This window comes from Lepidochelys kempii, chromosome 21, assembly GCF_965140265.1.
Source record: "Lepidochelys kempii isolate rLepKem1 chromosome 21, rLepKem1.hap2, whole genome shotgun sequence".
Taxonomy (NCBI): Eukaryota; Metazoa; Chordata; order Testudines; family Cheloniidae; genus Lepidochelys; species Lepidochelys kempii.
The window spans coordinates 9,841,812-9,858,695 of NC_133276.1; the positions used below are offsets into that span (position 1 = coordinate 9,841,812).

A 16,884-nucleotide genomic window follows, 5' to 3' on the forward strand; every position below is an offset into this window, starting at 1 on the left:
TCCCATCTCCTTCCATGGCGGGGCCAGTCCTGTGAATCAGGGAACAGTCTATAGTTTAGCCTGGACTTTCTCTGCCCTGTGCTGCTTGCTCCAACCCGCTCCCTCCCCTTAGCTTCACACCACACCTGCCCCTCTTACCCTCTTTTCCCCTGCTCTGTCCTTTTCACCCCTTCCCTTCCTTTTTCTTTCCATTTAGCTGATCCCCTCCTAAGTTCCCCCCACCATGGAATTAACATGCCATTTACCGCCATCACATGGTTCACTCTGCTTGTGTGTTCTGCTCGTTCGCCCACCTGTCTGTTGTGTCTGCTTAGTCTGTAAACCGCTCAGAACAGGGACAGTCTGCTACTCTGTTTCTAGAGCACCTCGCACAATGGGGCCCCCCTGTTCTTGGCTGGCCCTTAGGCACTAGCATAATAAACATGATAAATAATAAAAAGAACGAGGAGTACTTGTGACACCTTAGAGACTAACAAATTTATTTGAGCATAAGCTTTCATGGGCTAAAACCCAAAGCTTATGCTCAAATAAATTTGTTAGTCTCTAAGGTGCCACAAGTCCTCCTCATTCTTTTTGCTAATACAGACTAACACGGCTGCCACTCTGAACGATAAATAATAATGTTCATGACCTATTCACCCAGCCTCGCTCTAGCTAAGTTATAGCTGGATCTACAGCCATCTCTAGCCCCTATCGCTCTAACAAGGCGCTAATGTCAAAGGCTCCCTGGGTACATTTAAATGCAGATTTGACAAACACAGTCTGGTCAAGGGGAAAAGCCACCCCTTGCACAGAGCTGTGACTTGCTCGGGGCCCCACAGGGATTTGGCAGAGTCCTGGTTTCCTGTTTTAAGCCCTAGACACCAGAGCCTCCCCCAGACCTTAACTACGGATACAGATTGCTGCACCAGTTGCATATTACAGGCTGCTGTGGTGCTCCTGTCCCCAAAATCTAAGGTGATACCTTAGCCATGGGACTGCAGATGCCCTTTGAGCCAAGATCGGCACTTCCATCTTCCACACTGCTGCCTGACGGCGCATCAATTGAATTGATTCATTTAGGGTATATTCCTTATTTCATTTGACTTCCCACTGATTATATCTATGGAGTAGAAATATAACTTGGTGGGAAAATCCTACAGAACATGCCTATTGGGTGTGTCAGCAATCTGATTTGCAGGGTTGGAAGAAACATAGACTCCGGACTCCTAGGCTAATGCCCTAACCAATGAACCATCCTTCTTCCCTGGTACAATATCTCGCTCCCATTTACGCAGGACCCTTTCCATATTTCCTAGCTTGTTCCTCTTCTTCACCTGGTAGTTGTAGCAAGTTCAGTTCCTGTGCCTTTTTTAAGCAACCAGTGATGCTTTAACAACATAGGGGACATGCCAGAAGCAACCCAGGATAGGCAAGGATGCTGAAGCCCTGATCATGCCCTAAGAGACATTTGGTAGTGCAGAGTGATCCTCTTGGGGGGAGAATTTTTTTTTTCCTGAGCAGCAGATAAATCCCTTAGCTCCCTATCAACAGCAAAAGAAAATGGACAAAGAACCATGAGGAAAATCAGAACCCAAAAAATTAAACCAAACCAGTCACTAAAACTTTCATCCACCCAGCGACCCCACAGCATGCCTCTGAGGGAGACACATAGCTCCATTTGCATTGACGTCAATGCAGTTTTTGCCTGAGACGGGAACTTAGGTTAATTTCAAACACTAAGTTATATCTGGATGTAAATATAGACAGAGCTTCCTCTTGACTTCACTGGGAGCAGAGCGAGGCCAACACTGAATCCCACTCAGATTGCGTGTGTGTGTGTATAACACATGTGGTTATAGTTTACAGCCTGATTCTACAATTTTTATTCAAGCAAAATCCCTCTGGCTACAATGCGTGCTCTGCATAAGGACTGCCTTGATTTTATTTTATTTTATTTTATTTTAATACCTTACAAACTTCGGTAAGGCAGGGACTTCCTTATTATGCGTTTGTCCAGCACACAGAACAATGGGATTCTGAACCTAGCTGGGCCTCCAGATGCTACCACAATGCAAATAATAATATAATCGTGACAGTAAAACAGCTCTGAGCTGGATCTGAACTGCATAAACAGTTAGGTGTAGTTACTGAAGTGGTGTTATTGACAGAGCTGCAGTGACTCATGCTTATTTACAAGTCTACCTGTAAAACAGGTTAAAGAGTCACCCATGCTTAAAAGGTTGCAGTGCCGAGGAATTCTATTTATTTGGGACAGACATGAGGAGCAGATCCTTTCGATTTGTTTTGGTCTCAGTTCTCAGAACATTTTCAATGTTTTGCCCCATAAATCTGCTACTGTGGATGTGACAAGCCACCTTTTGGAAAGTCATCAGGGTTCAATTTTACCGAACAGCTGACGTCCTCAGACTCAACTCAACTGCACAGCCATTAAGCATTGCCTGGCCTGGCACGGGTCTCTTACACATGGAGTACATTTGGCTATAGGAATGGGAGGAGATAATGGCAATGAAACTAAGCAAGAGCTGTGCCAGCTTCCCACCCATCACTCTGCCAATGCACCTCAATCCTCTGCATCCCACTGCTATTGCAGTCCTGCCCCGCCCCCAATGCATTTCAATCCTGACGTGCAGCTCCCTTTGCTATTCCAGTCCTGGACTCCCCCCCCACCTCACCCCCACACACGGTGCTCTGCCAGTGATCTCACTTCTGTCCTGCAGCCCCCTGGTATTCCAGTCTTGGGCGCGTGACAGAGACACACACAAACACGCTCCACCAGTGCACCTCAGTCCTGGTCTGAGCAAAGACTTGGCCGGTGTTGCCACAGATTTGAAACCAAGTCCCCAGAGATTAAACCTTGACCGGCCCATGTACCTCTCCCTCTCCACTTTTTAAAGGAACCTGACAGGATACAAGAATTATAATCAAAACAGAAAGGAATTTAAAAGAGACACATTAAACCCGAGTTTGTAATAGAGACCTTGTTACCTGAATTGAGTCTCAGCGACTGCCTACGCCCTTCGCTGCCCCTGCGCCGATGAGGGTCCGGTGGGTCGCTGTTGTTCCCAGAGGCCATGGTGGAGGGGAGCTTGGGGAGAGGGGATCAGGTTTACCCTGCAGAGGGAGAAACAACGGTAGGCAGGGTGAACCGGATTGCTCAGTGAAGGGCTCTGGGGAGCTGCAAGCTGTGACCAGTCTGGTGATGCTAGAGGAGACAACGGAAGACTCAAGGTCTGTTCTTTGGCCTTGGATCCTTACACACCTCGAGGGACAGTCTTAGGCCCCAAGATAATTCTTCTATAGTTCACCTAGAGTTTCTCCTCTGAGCACTTGGCCTCCCGCCTTCCTATCTCTGCACATCTGACAGCCTCCTGGCTCCTCCCCACCCTATCCCACTCTCAAAAATCCCCACCCACACCAAGGTTCCTCGATCTCTCTGGCTGGATAGCATTAGTTCCCTCAAATACATCCTCAGGCTCCTCCTTCATCTACAGGATCACTCCCACGCCCACAAGTCTGGCAGCTCTCCCTCCCTGGCCTTGTCGCTTGAGGGAAATTTATCATGCTCAAGACAATGAGGTTCCCCTAGCACTCTTGTGAAGCACCTCACGACCACACAAAAAGGTGCTCCTCCACGGGCTGCATGCTCATCTGACACCATCTGGACTGAACTTGCCTTCAGCGAGGCTAGTTACCATTCCAGTCTGTACCATTGAGTCCCCGTGTGGATGGACGTCACTGGTGTCATCCCACAACTGGTTCCAACAGCCCTACTTCTAGCGCACTGGTGACCTTTCAAAATCCACTGCAATCCATTGCTCTCGGGGAGCTGTGCCGCAGAAACTGGGGGACAGTTTCCCAGAAGGCACTGCAGCCGCAACGGTTGAGAGCGGTGCGAGCGCAGATGCAGGGCAAGCTCTTAAAATGGTTCCGCCCAACCAGCTCGGATGCACTGAACTGGTTCAGTGCCCTAGTGTAGACATGGCCATTGTATCCCCAGGAGAGGTTGGAGCTGTTTTCACCTCTCCGGTGCACTATTCACCCAAACAGTGTGCCTATTCTCAGTCTTATTAGTTTCCCATTTCTCTTTATTCTGGAGCTACTATTTCCTCCTGTTCATCATCTCACAGATCCCCTTAAAAAAATAACTACAATTAAAAATTCATTAGAACCCAAATCCCTGAACGCCCAGTCATCCCAAACCCAGGCCTCAATTTTACAGCGAGTGCAAATCTCTACTCACAATGCTTAGCATGTATACAGCTCATTATCGACACTTTATGAACCTGCCTGCCAGGTGGGTATTCACTCAGCTTTTGCAGTGGGCGAAACTGAGTCACGCAGAGGGCTTGCCTGCAGTTGCATGGTGAGTCGATTTTAGGGCTGGGAAGAAAAAACTGCTAGTTCCTAGTCGCCTGCTCGGTCCACTAGTGCAGGGGGTTCCAAACTGTGGTCCATGTACCACTCGTGGCACGTGAGCTTGTTGGAAGTGGTACACTGTATCAGGGTGGTCTATCCCTGGAAGTACTGGGACTGCGGCCAGCCAACCCCTGTTCCATGACATGGCCCTTTTTAGGAGCAGCAGACTAATTGAGGAAGCGGGGAGGGGGAGGTGTTGATCAGGTGTCTACCTCCTCAACAGGATAAAACCCAGCTGTTAGGTGACCCCCAGGAGGAGAGAGGCACACGGGTTGAAGAGGAGAATTACAGGGGAGCATCAAGTCAGGAGACAGGCTCCCTGGGATGGGTGCTCTAAGGTGCCACAAGTACTCCTTTTCTTTTTGCGAATACAGACTAACACGGCTGTTACTCTAGAACCAGAACAGAGACTAGTGGGCTGGGGGAGCCTGCCCGAGTCACAGCCCACCCCAAGGTGGCAGGTTGTGGAATTCCCTAGCCAAGAGGAAAGAGTTGTGAGTCCACAACAGAAGGCCTGTCAGAAAGATTCTTCTAAGAGGCCAGGGTCTTTAGTGGGACCGGCAAAGCTCCCTGGGCAGGGAGCTGGGAGCCTTCCCAAGATTCCCCCACCTCCCTAGCTCCCCTTTGAGGCTTTGTCTACATTGGCACTTTGTCGGCAAAACTTTTGTTGTTCGGGGTGTTAAAACACACACAGACACATACCCGAGCCACAAAAGTTTTAGTGACGAAAAGTGTCCTCCTTCATTGGCAAGAGCGCTCTCCTGCCGACAACGCCGCTGCTGCTCAGGTGGGGGGGAAGTCTTTTGTCAGCAGGAGAGCTCTCTCCGGCTGACCAACAGCAGCTACACTGCAAATGCTGCTAAAAGCCTCATAGTGTAGCCATAGCCTAAGCCTTCCCTGCCCATTTATTTACTTACACACACACACACACTCTCCCCCACCCCCCTCACCTGACCCTAACCTCATTAGACCTGGGCAGAAAGTGGGTTTTTTTCCATCTTTCCAGGATTTCAGAACTTTCCCCCAGACAAACTGAACTTGTTTTCAAATAATAAATACAGTAAATAAATAAAAGTGACTCACCTGCCCTAAAACAGCCAAGAGCACAGTGGTTAGGGCACGATGGGTCACGGGCAATCCTAGTTCAAGTTTATGATTTCCCCCCTCCATCCTCCTCCCACCCCCGCTCCTACCCCGCCCCCTAATTTTATCAGAAATTCCAGCCTGGACCTAGAAACCTGTTCGTTGCTGTGACAAGTCTTGGGTCTGACACATTTTCCTTGGAAAACGTCACAGCATTTCCGTGAAAAACTCCCAACCTGCTCTAAACCTCATGTCCTCTAACCCTCCCAAACGGACTCCCCTAGCCAAACTCCCTTCTCTTCTAATTCCCCCAGGCAGATCTCCACCAGCCACATACAAAACTCATTTGTCTCTAAATATCTTAATTAACGCTATTAAGATCTAAACCAAGAGGGCACCAAAAGGATTAAATGTGCACGGGGTACTTCAAACATCAGTTCTTCACGAAGGTGTCATTTGAACAATAAAGTCTGTGAACTACAGCACTAGTACACACTTCTGGACCAGATTCTCAGTGGCTGTAAATCAGGATTTGCAGTGTCTTCAATGGAGCTACTCTACTGTATTTTCCACTCCATGCATCTGATGAAGTGGGTTATAGCCCATGAAAGCTTATGCCCAAATATATTTGTTAGCCTCTAAGGTGCCACAAGGACTCCTCATTGTTGAGGTGTACAGTAGCTGAAGATAAACATTTGGAAAGGCAGTGTGGCCTAGTGTAAGTTGTACCTCAATTAATAATATATGGGTTGTTTCCATCTGGTATTGGTTAGCCATGTTAAATTAGTTTTGGGTGGAGCCCTTAAAGGGGTTGGATAAGTAGCCAGTCCAGGGCTATCCCTGTTTTCCAAGCCTTAGAGCATATTGTCTCCAGAGGCAGAAGTTCAACAACAGAGGTGTGAAATACAGTCCATCATTCACCACAACGAAGTGACAATGGTGCTGGGAGGGGAAGGGACCTAAAAGAATGCACAGCTTACTTATCAACAGGGCTTAGGAAATTGCTGAATGCTCATTTGCATCTCAATGCTCAGAAGACAATGCCAGCTGACAGGTACTCCTTGCTAGGTGTCTTGGGAACAAACCGGAGGTTTGGATTGTGCCTGGAGGGTGACTTGTTTCAGAGTAGCAGCCCTGTTAGTCTGTATTCGCAAAAAGAAAAGGAGGACTTGTGGCACCTTAGAGACTAACAAATGTATTTGAGCATAAGCTTTCATGAGAGTCTTTCCTGTACGCTATCCCCTCTTTTCTCCTCCCTCCCCCGACTTCAAATGTGCCCAGCGAGGGTGGTTCGATTGTGACCCACGGGTTCCTCTTGCAGCACTTCTCCAAGAGGGCTAGGGAGAAGGGAAAGGCTGTGTAGGGGTTGGAAGGATTAAAGCTGGGGTTCAGAGTACAGCACGGGAGGAGGGCTGGCCTCATCACCCCCTCACGAGGGCTAGACTCCCTAATCCTCTGCCATCTGGCTGCTATCCTGAGAGACTAACCTCCCCCTGCTGGTTTCTGCTCTGGAGCTTGGGTGGAGATGAAGCAGGTTGCCTTCGAATTTAGAGTCCCCATCTTCTGAGTGAGGAAAACCCTCAGTGACCTCCCTCACGCCCCAGCCAGTTCTACAAAGGTTTATACGGTGCTTTTATTGTGCTTTTTCATGTGAAGGGCTCAAAGTGTTTCACAAGGGCACGTGAGAATCATTATCCCCCTTGTATAGATGTTGAAGCTTAGGCACAGAGACGGAAGTGATTTGCCCAAGGTTACAGGGTCTGGCAGAATGAGGAATAGAAGCCAGCAGTCCTGACTCCCTGGCTCTAGTCTAGACTAGCAGTTCCCAACCAGGGGTACGTGTACCCCTGGAGGTACTCAGAGGTCTTCCGGGGGCACATCAACTCATCCAGCTATTTGCCTAGTTTTACAACAGGCTACATAAAAAGCCCGAGGAAAGTCAGTACAAAGGAAAATTTCATACAGGCAACGAGTTGTTTATCCTGCTCTATACACTGAAATATAAATACAATATTTATATTCCAAATGGTTTATTTTATAATTATATGGTAAACATGAGAAAGTCAGCAATGTTTCAGTACTAATGTGCTGTGACACTTTTGTGTGTTTATGTCTGATTTTGTAAGCAAGTCGTTTTTAAGTGAGGTGAAACTTGTGGGTACACAAGACAAATCAGACTCCTGAAAGGGGTACAATCGCCTGGAAAGGTTGAGAGTCACTAGTCTAGACCTCGCTCCTTCCCCTCCTGGAAAAGGGCAGGAAGGAGAACTTCCTGCGTGGCTCTCAGTTAACATTGCTCCCTGAATGGGTAACTTGTTTCACCTCTCCAGACTGAGTTAGCTTAGGGCAGGTCTACACTTAAAACGCTGCACTGATGCAGCTGTGCCGCTGTAGAGCTTGAATGAAGCTGCGCTACGCCGACGGGAGAGAGCTCTGCCGTTGGTGTAGTTAATCCACCTCTGTGAGAGGCGCTAGCTGTGTGGGCAGGAGACGATCTGCCACCGACATCGCACTGTCTTCGCTGCCGCGTAGGTGGGGATAACGGCGTCGCTCAGGGGCTGTGGATTTTTCACACCCCTGAGTGATGTAGTGATACCGAAGTAATTCCGTAGTGTAGACCTGCCCTTAGTGCTAATGGGGGACACATCCTGACGGACTTGGTGAGTGGAAACCCCAGGCCAGGGTGCAGCTTGTGCCTGCCCCTTGGCAGACTGCTGCTGAGCAAGAACTGAGTGTCACGGCAATTCTACCCTGCTGGTATCGAGGGACACCCTCTTCTAGTCCTCCCATTGATTCATGCATCATTAGTTGCTGCTTGGATGCTACTCCGAGACATGCACCCTCTGAAGGGTCTTAGTTTAAAGCAGTGATGCTCAGACATCAGTGGTTCAAGAGCCACATTAGCAATCAACATTACCCAAAAGAGCCACCGTCGTGTGAATTCATTCGTTACTCTAGTACTATAGATCCATATTTAAACAGAGGGACAGGGGAAATAGTTTATATAGTCTCACAGCAAAATGACCGACCAAGTATTATTATTTCATCAACTGCAATTGGTTAATAATATAGTCAAAGCCTCCTGATTGGTCAATCATTAAATCTCTTGGTGTTTTAATATCATGTGTATCTTTTAATACCACAGGAGATGCATTAAAGAGCCACGTGCGGCTCACGAGCCTCAGTCTGAGTCTCACTGGTTTAAAGGTTCAGTAGATCACAGGATACATGAAACACCCAATGTACAAGAGAGGCAGGGTACATTGGACAAAGCATAGAACTAGGAGACTTGTGTTCTATCCCACACTCAGCCACAGATTCACCTTGGGCAAGTCATGTCCCCAAACTGTGCCAGAGTTTCCCCATCTGTAAAAAGCGATAATGAAACTGACCTCCTTTGTGCATTGTTTTGAGATCTGTACCATCAGTTTAGATCCAGTTGCAAAATGGGAAAAACTTCCTACCTGTCAGGGTGGTTAAGCACCAGAATAAATTGCCTAGGGAGGTTGTGGAATCCCCGTCATTGGAGGTTTTTAAGAGCAGGTTGTCAGTGATGGTCTAGATACTTAATCCTTCCTTGAGTACAGAGGACTGGACTAGAAGACCTTTCGAGGTCCCTTCCAGTCCAATGATTCTATGGGGAGACTTAGACTGTAAGGGCTTGTCTACCTGGGAAATTGAGCAGTAAAACTATGCCAGTATAATTACACCACTATAGTTATACTGGTAACTCCCCAGGTGGACTCTCTAATTCCAGAGTAATTAAGTGTCTTTTTCCAGAATAGCTTTAGCTGCTTCCAAAGCAACGTAAGTTAAATCAGAAAAAGCCACTCTCACTCCAGAATTAGACTGTCCCCATGGGGAGTTTTGCCAGTATAACTATAGGGGTGTAAATTCACACTGTATCTTACACTGGTATAACTTCCCATGTAGATCTGCTCTAAATTCCCTGCTCCACGTAGCAGAGACCAGCTCTCCCTCTCTGAACAAAGCACACCATTAATGCTCAATACATAATAATACTATAGCTTGATCGGAGTGTGGAATTTTACCTGGAGTTTATAAAGCACTTTGGCACCTGTGTGATGACCAGGGCTTCTTAAAACCAAGTTTAATATTCTACAGGAACAAAAATTGAGGGGAAATTCCTCAACCATCTTTTCGTTCTGTGTTTGTACCGCACTTCGCAGAATGGGGTTCTAGTCCACAACTCAGCCTCCTAGGGATGCGGTGGTAATAAAAATAACAGGACTTGGAAAGAACAAAGGACCAGATCATCAGCTGGTACAAATCTATGTAGGCCAATTGAAGTCAGTGAATCGAACCTAATGGACACCCAACTGCTGTACTCACTCCAGATTGGTTTAATTTTAAATACAGAATCGTAGAAAAGCAGAGCTGGAAGGGACCCCTTTGTTTATTTGTAAGTCACTCTGGTTCAGGTGCAAGGGTAGGGGCTTGCTGGTTGGTGGATCTGGCCATATTCGAAGGGTGACCCACCACTGGTAACACCTGCAGCTTGCTTGGTGCAAGCCTTAACCACAGATTCTAGCCCGGTCCTGAACACTCGTCATCCTTGTCCACCCTTGCAGCTCAGTTGTGTTTAGTACCCATCCAGCTGTAGTCATTGCCAACACCCACCATTGGCAAGGGGGAATTCTTCTAGTGTAGAGCAGGTTTCTGCATCTGAAAGATTCCTAGTCTCAGCTTGTCCTCGCTGATGCTATTTCTGGGTTCATGACGCAGTTGTTTGCTCTTATTTTTCATGTTTACCCTTTGCAAAACCTACAAGGAAGTGAGCCCCTTTTGTCAGGCTGGTTCCTCTTCTGCTTATCATTTCTAAGAAGGGAAAATTTCAGGTGTTTTTTTTTTTTTTCTGGGGCCTTTTCCCATCACATGGCATTTCTTACACAAATCCCTTCTCTTCCACTCTAAAGTCAAGTCATGCAGGGGTGTGTAAGTCACATTTCTCGAACTCATCGGGAACTACCACCTGCCTCTCACCCATTTGAAACACCAATCCACAGCCAACTGCTGCTAATACGCATCTTCCCCAATGGCAGCAAAGAGGAACGGATTAAGATCTGAACGAGATCTTCGGCTGACCAGAGTGCCAAGCACCAGAAGAGCCTCTTCTCCTTCCACGTTTGACCACTTCCAAGCTAATCTGGAGTCGGACCAATCTAATGGGGACCAATCCCTATGGCCCTGAGAAAGAGTAGAGGAGGACCTGCCACCCACGTTTTCAAGAGGTCCCTAGGCTCCCAGGAACAAGGGCTTTAGTCACCTTGTGGCCCAAAGAGGCCAGGAACGGGGTGGGAGGGCTGAGAGTACGATTCCCCCAGCGTCCATGGGCACCAGGTTTGTATAATTTTTAGTGGTGCCCAGAACGGGTCCAAGCAGAGCTGTCCCATCCATAGGACTGATTTGGGCAACCCCCCTTGGGCCCCGCACTTTGGGGAGCCCCATGCTTCAGGGGGATGCGGGGTCCAGGGCGGCCTGGGGGGTTAGCTGGGGGCCTGCCGCCAGCAGCAGCAAGTGACCAGGCCCCAGCCCACTCCGCCACGCCGGCTCCCGATGTTGCTTGGGGGAGGGGAGCAGAAGCCAGAAAGAGGCGAGGCAGGGGTGGGGGGAAGGAGCGGAATGGGGGTGGAGGTGGGTGGGCTGGGGCTGGGTCACTTGCTGCTGCTGGCCCCAGGCCCCCTGTTAACCTCCCAGGCTGCCCCTGAAGCTTGGGGCCCCCCAAAGCGCAGGGTCCGGGGCAGTTGCCCCGGTCCGTCCTATGGAAGGGATGGCTCTGATTAAATATAAGTCCAAACAATGGTGGAGCCGGGCCCACATTCCTGAATATTGGTGAAGCCCGGGCACCACGGGCCCATATAACTCGCCACCTATGCCAGCATCCCCAGGATTCTGATTTGCTAGGAGCTGTGTTTAGCCTTCACCTACTACCGAGGTATTAATCACCTCCCAGCTTACCCAGCCCTCACTTTCACGAAGGGTTAAAGCCACAGTGACACGTGGGCGCAGCAGCACCTCAGAGATGGCAAAGCAGCTTATCTTTATTGCCCACTAAAACAGACCTTTGCCTTGAGTGCATTTCCCCTCCCGCTCCTCCACTTTGCTTAAAGGTTTCGGGTGAGTTTCCTGTTCTTCCTGGAGCACATGTCCCTCACTTGCCTCCCCATCCGCCAAACCCACTCAGCACCTTTCCCTGAGACCTAATCCTGTCAGAGGCTTCCCCACCCACCTCAATAAAAGGTGATGTGGAAATTCAGCCACTGGCCCTGTGTCGAGGAGAAAGGCCAGCAGGGAGGTGGGAAAACATTGCATATCATGGGGCAAAGGGGGATCCGCAGAAGCACAGAAGGGGAAGGAGAGCCAGAGAGACTCTGAGTAGCAGCTGTAGCTCTGAGCAGAAGCCGGCTCACCCTTTTCTGTGGGAGCAATAAAACTGCCATTCGTGTGTTGTACAGTCTGATGCTGTTTCAGGAACTGCATACATATCTCCCAAAGGAAACATGTTCTAGGCAAGGCCTTAGCCCACACAAAGGAACTTGGGGCAAATTCCACCACTGGATGCACAGCGGACAGGACGGTAACTAAACACTTGCCTGCAGTGTGTGTATGTATGTACAGCACCTAACAGCTTGGGCCTCGGGGCAATGCTGCATTACAAATGAATACTCCTACGGCTAATATTATTCCAGGAAGCACAACTCACAGCCACAGGGCTGGCAAACGAGGGTCACCAGGCTCCATAGCTCCTGACCCCAGAGAAGTAGCCACCCCAACAACTTCCCCATTCCCCTTTACGACTTGCTCTGACAGAAAGCCACACATCTGCCCCCTCTGCTCCCTTCCTGTCTGCACGCACAGGCCAAACAGAGAGTGCTGCTGGCCCGTGCAGCTGGGGGCCCCCCCGCACTGCCACCTGGGAAGGTGCTGAAATGATTCATTAATTTCAAAACCATACACGTGACTGGTTATGTCTGGTAAGTCAGCCTGGGAAGACAGTGCCCGTGGCTGCAGAGACACGGTGAGCCAGGGGACTGCAGATTTCTGCAGCATTAACCCAGAAACGCATCCCAATCCAAATTCAAAAATCATTTGGGTGTATTTAAGCCTTTAATCCACCTTCATTTACTTGTTTTATAAGAAAACACTGCAGGGCTGTCCTGATTCACTGCTGTAGGTTGTCGTGTTTTGGCATGACTATAAAACACTGGAGAATATATTTTAACAAAGGGGTTCCACGCCCCCTCTTCTGGCAGTCAACTTACAGTGAAATCTTTGGCCCTGATCCTGCAAATACTTATTTACACATTTAACATTAAGCACTTGAATGGTATTAACTCATCTGCTCATATGCCTAATTCAAGCATATTTTGTTAACCTCTGAGGATAGGACAAGAAGCAATGGGGCTAAATTGCAGCAAGGGAGGTTTAGATTGGATATCAGGAAAAACTTCCAAACTGTCAGGGTGGTTAAGCACTGGAATAAATTTCTCTGGGAGGTTGTGGAATCCCCGCCATTGGAGATTTTAAACAACAAGTTAGACAAACACCTGTCAGGAATGGTCTAGTTATTACGCAGTCCAGCCATGAATGCAAGGGACTGGACTAGATGATTTTTCAAGGGCCCTTCCAGTCCTACACGTCTATGATTAGGGCCCTTAATTGTCCTGACCAGTGACAGAGGACTGTACATTCCCAAGCCCTTTCTAGTTAACCCTCACAACCCCAGGGGAGGTCCTCAAGTGGCATTAGCCCCATTTTATAGGTGGGGAAATGGAGGCCTGGAGACGGGCGGCGACTCGCCCACGGTGCAACTGGACCAGCTTGGCGTGCCTGTTTTCCAGACCCCTGGGCTAATCACTTCTCCCCACCGCCCGCCCATGAGACCCCCCCCCCCAAACCAAACCAGCAGGACCTGCCAGTGATGCCCCCAGAGCTGTCACTGGCCTCGGGGCTGCGCCTGAGTGCCCCCCCCCCCCACGGGGGAGCCCTGCACCGTCGCCACGCAAGCTCCTAGGCACCAGTGGCTGGATTCCTGCAGATCGCAGCTGTTGCTTTAGTCCTGTGCCCCCCCAGGGGAAACAGGCGCCGCGAGCCTTGCCGCATCCCGGGAGCTGCGGTGTCCCAACCCCAGCGGCCGCCAGCTCGCTGGACCCCTCCCTTCCCCTTTGTCCCGCTCGCGGCTGGGATGCTGCACCCCGGGGCGCTGGGCTGGGAGAGGGGAGGAAGCGCCCGCGCGGCTGGTCCTCACCCAATTCCTCCTCCCGTCTCTGCACCGGAGCTTTGCAGCGCTCAGAGCGGGGCCGATGCGGCTGGAGCTGCCGCTGCGCGCTAGTTCATGCTCCCCGGCTTCCCTGCCTGCTTCTGCGCCGGCTTCCTCGCCCTAGGAAAGCGGTGGGGGGGGGGGGGGGGGAACCGATTGCATGCGAAAGGAAGGAGTGGAGAAAACGAATCGACCATAGATGCAAATCGGGAGACCGCTTCAGCTCCCTCTAGAGGCTCCTTCTCGCCCAAAGCTGCTCACTGGGTCCTTCCAGAGCTCCTTCCACCGTGGCTGGGTGCTGGGGCCATGCGGATTTCAGACACGGGAAGGGGGCTGAATCAGCCACTATGCTCACAGGAACCTTTCTGGGAAATAGCTTTCTTCAGGGAAAAGCAAACACAACAGTATCATAGAATATCAGCGTTGGAAGGGACCTCCGGAGATCATCTAGTCCACCCCCCCTGCTCAAAGCAGGCCCAATCCCCGATTTTTTTTGCCCCAGATCCCTAAATGGCCCCCTCAAGGATTGAACTGGCAACTCTGGGTTTAGCAGGCCAATGCTCAAACCAGGGAGCTATCCCTCCCATGCATCAAAAGAGGAGAAGCAATTCTTCTGCTCTACTCCGCACTGATAAGGCCTCCGTTGGAGTATCCAGGTCTGGGCACCACATTTCTGGAAGGATGTGGACAAAGGGAGAAAGTTCAGAGGAGAGCGTCAAAAACGATTAAAGGTCTAGAAAACATGACCTACGAGGAAAGAGCGAAAAAATGGGGGTTGTTTGGTTTGGAGAGGAGAAGTCTGAGGGGAGGGACATGATAACCGTTTTCAAGTATGTAAAAGGTTGTTCCAAGGAGGAGGGTGAAAAATTGTTCTCATTTATCTCTGAGGATAGGACAACAAGCAATGGTCTTAAATTGCAGCAAGGGAGGTTTAGGTTGGACATTAGGAAAAAGTACTTCCTGTCAGGGTGGTTTAGCACTGGAACAAATTGCCTAGGGAGATGGTGGATTCTCTGCAATTGGAGTTTTTTAAGAGCAGGTTAGAGCAGGGGTTCTCTGAGTCAGGACCCAAAATTGGGTCGTGACCCCATTTTAATGGGGTGGACAGGGCCAGTATTGGACTTGCTGGGACCCAGGGCTGAAGCTGAAACCCAAGCTCCACCCCCACCCAGGGTGGCGAGGCTTGGTCTGCACCCTCCCACCCCCAAGGTCATGTAATAAGTTCGTTGTCAGAAGGGGGTCGCCGTGCAATGAAGTTTGGGTTAGACAAACACCTGTCAGGAGTGGTCTAGTTATTACTTAGGCTATGTCTACACATGCGCCACATGGGATGAAGATGCTCTATGCCAACGGGAGAGCTCTCCCGTCAGGATGAAGAAACCACTTCCACGAACGGCAGAAGCTATGGTGGCTGGAGAAGATCTCCTGCCAACATAGCACTGTGCGCAAGAGTGCTTATGTCAGTGTAATTTATGTCACTCGGGGGTGGTTTATTCACACCCCTGAGTGACATAAATTATGCCAACATAGGCTGTAATGTAGACATGGCCTAAATCCTGCCTTGAGTGCAGGGGGCTGGGTTAGATAACCTATTGAGTCATTCCAGTCCTACACTTCGGTGATTCCTATGGTGGCTCTGCATGGGCTTCCTGGGACCCTGGGTGTGAGAGTGTGCTAAGTGGACAAGAATTCAAGGGACTGGAGGGAGGTGAGAAGACAATACCAGTGAAAGAGTGTCCCCAGTTGTGGATGCGGAGGAGGTAGAGAAAAGAGGAGCAAAGAGTAGGGGAGTTAAAATCTTGGAGGGTGAGTTTGCTGTGAACCTGAGGAATATCAGGAAGCTGTTGGAAGGGACAGAGTTTGGGGAGTGTTATGGTTGCTAGACTTTTTCCCACTATATATTCATAGGCACCTAGCTGAACAGGGCCCGGATCATGGCTGGGGCCTCTAGGTCAGTGGTTCTCAACCAGGGGTACATGCATACCCCTTCCAGGGGGTACATCGACTCATCCAGATATTTACCTAGTTTTACAACAGGCTGCATAGACAGCACTAGTGAGATCAGTACAAACTAAAATTTCATACAGACAATGATTTGTTTATACTGCTCTATACACTATACACTGAAATGTAAGCACAATATTTATATTCCAAATGATTTGTTTTATAATGATATGGTAAAAATGAGAAAGGCAGCAATTTTTCAGTACTAGCGTGCTGTGACACTTCTGTATTTTTATGTCTGATTTTGTAAACAAGTAGTTTTTAAATGAAGTGAAACCTGAGGGTACGCAAGACAACTCAGACTCTCGAAAGGGATACTGCAGTCTGGAAAGGTTCAGAGTCACTGTTTTAGGTGCTACCTCAATACAAAGAGCTAGTAGCTAAAAGCCTGTACAGTGGCTGTGACAGATAGGGCAACTTCCTGAAATAACTTGGGGAGACCATATTGTATTAAGTGTATGAGCAGTTTATGTATCATGGTAGATTCATGCATGACTGTAGCTGTGTGGTGCACGGGTGTAATTCAAAAGGTCAAAATGGCTATGAACTTAAAAACTGGGTGGTAACGGATCGTGGAGACCAGGGATGATTGAACGTGGGGATATTCTAAGCAAAAAGGGCTCTCAGCCATGCTTGTAGCTGCTTCCCGCGCTTCTCACTGACCCAACAGACGTTTGAGGCTTCAGCTTGACACACAGAGCAACATTCCTAGAATCTTATACAGATAAAGGAAATAAATGGGGGGCAAAACGAGAATAATAAGTCACTTCGGGGGAGATTTCCACCCGCAATAGGGGCTAGATCTTCACCCAGAAGCTCCCTTTTGTTACACTAAATTGCCAGATATTTTTGGTTCCTAAATGAGCACTGAGCTCTTTTGAAAATTCTAGCCATATGGGCTGGTGGGGGGGGGGAAGTAAATTAATAAAATCTCGCCTAGCCCTTCTAGTGACACAGCAATGTCACTAGGGATTTCGCTGTCCATTTTACATGGACAGCGCTCGGATGAACAGTGACAAATAATAATAACTGATTCCTGTATATTATTATTGTTTATTACAGTCACACCAAGGAACCCCAGTCATGGCCCAGGACGC

General features: G+C 49.1%; 1 protein-coding gene across 3 annotated transcripts in view; it reads right to left on the bottom strand.

The window, feature by feature from the left end:
• The window catches only part of BAK1 (BCL2 antagonist/killer 1), a 35,376-nt gene extending 21,459 nt beyond the window's left edge, over nucleotides 1–13,917 (bottom strand). For all 3 annotated transcript variants that reach the window (XR_012155856.1, XM_073320300.1, XM_073320298.1), the window contains exons 1-2: nucleotides 13,772–13,917; nucleotides 2,989–3,114 (exon numbers count right to left, since the gene is read on the bottom strand). Coding sequence is in view for 2 of the 3 variants with exons in the window: in XM_073320300.1 (XP_073176401.1) it covers nucleotides 2,989–3,076 (88 nt within the window). In the remaining variant the exon portion in view is untranslated. The remainder of the gene's footprint in view (nucleotides 1–2,988; nucleotides 3,115–13,771) is intronic.
• Between the last annotated feature and the right edge of the window lie 2,967 nt (nucleotides 13,918–16,884).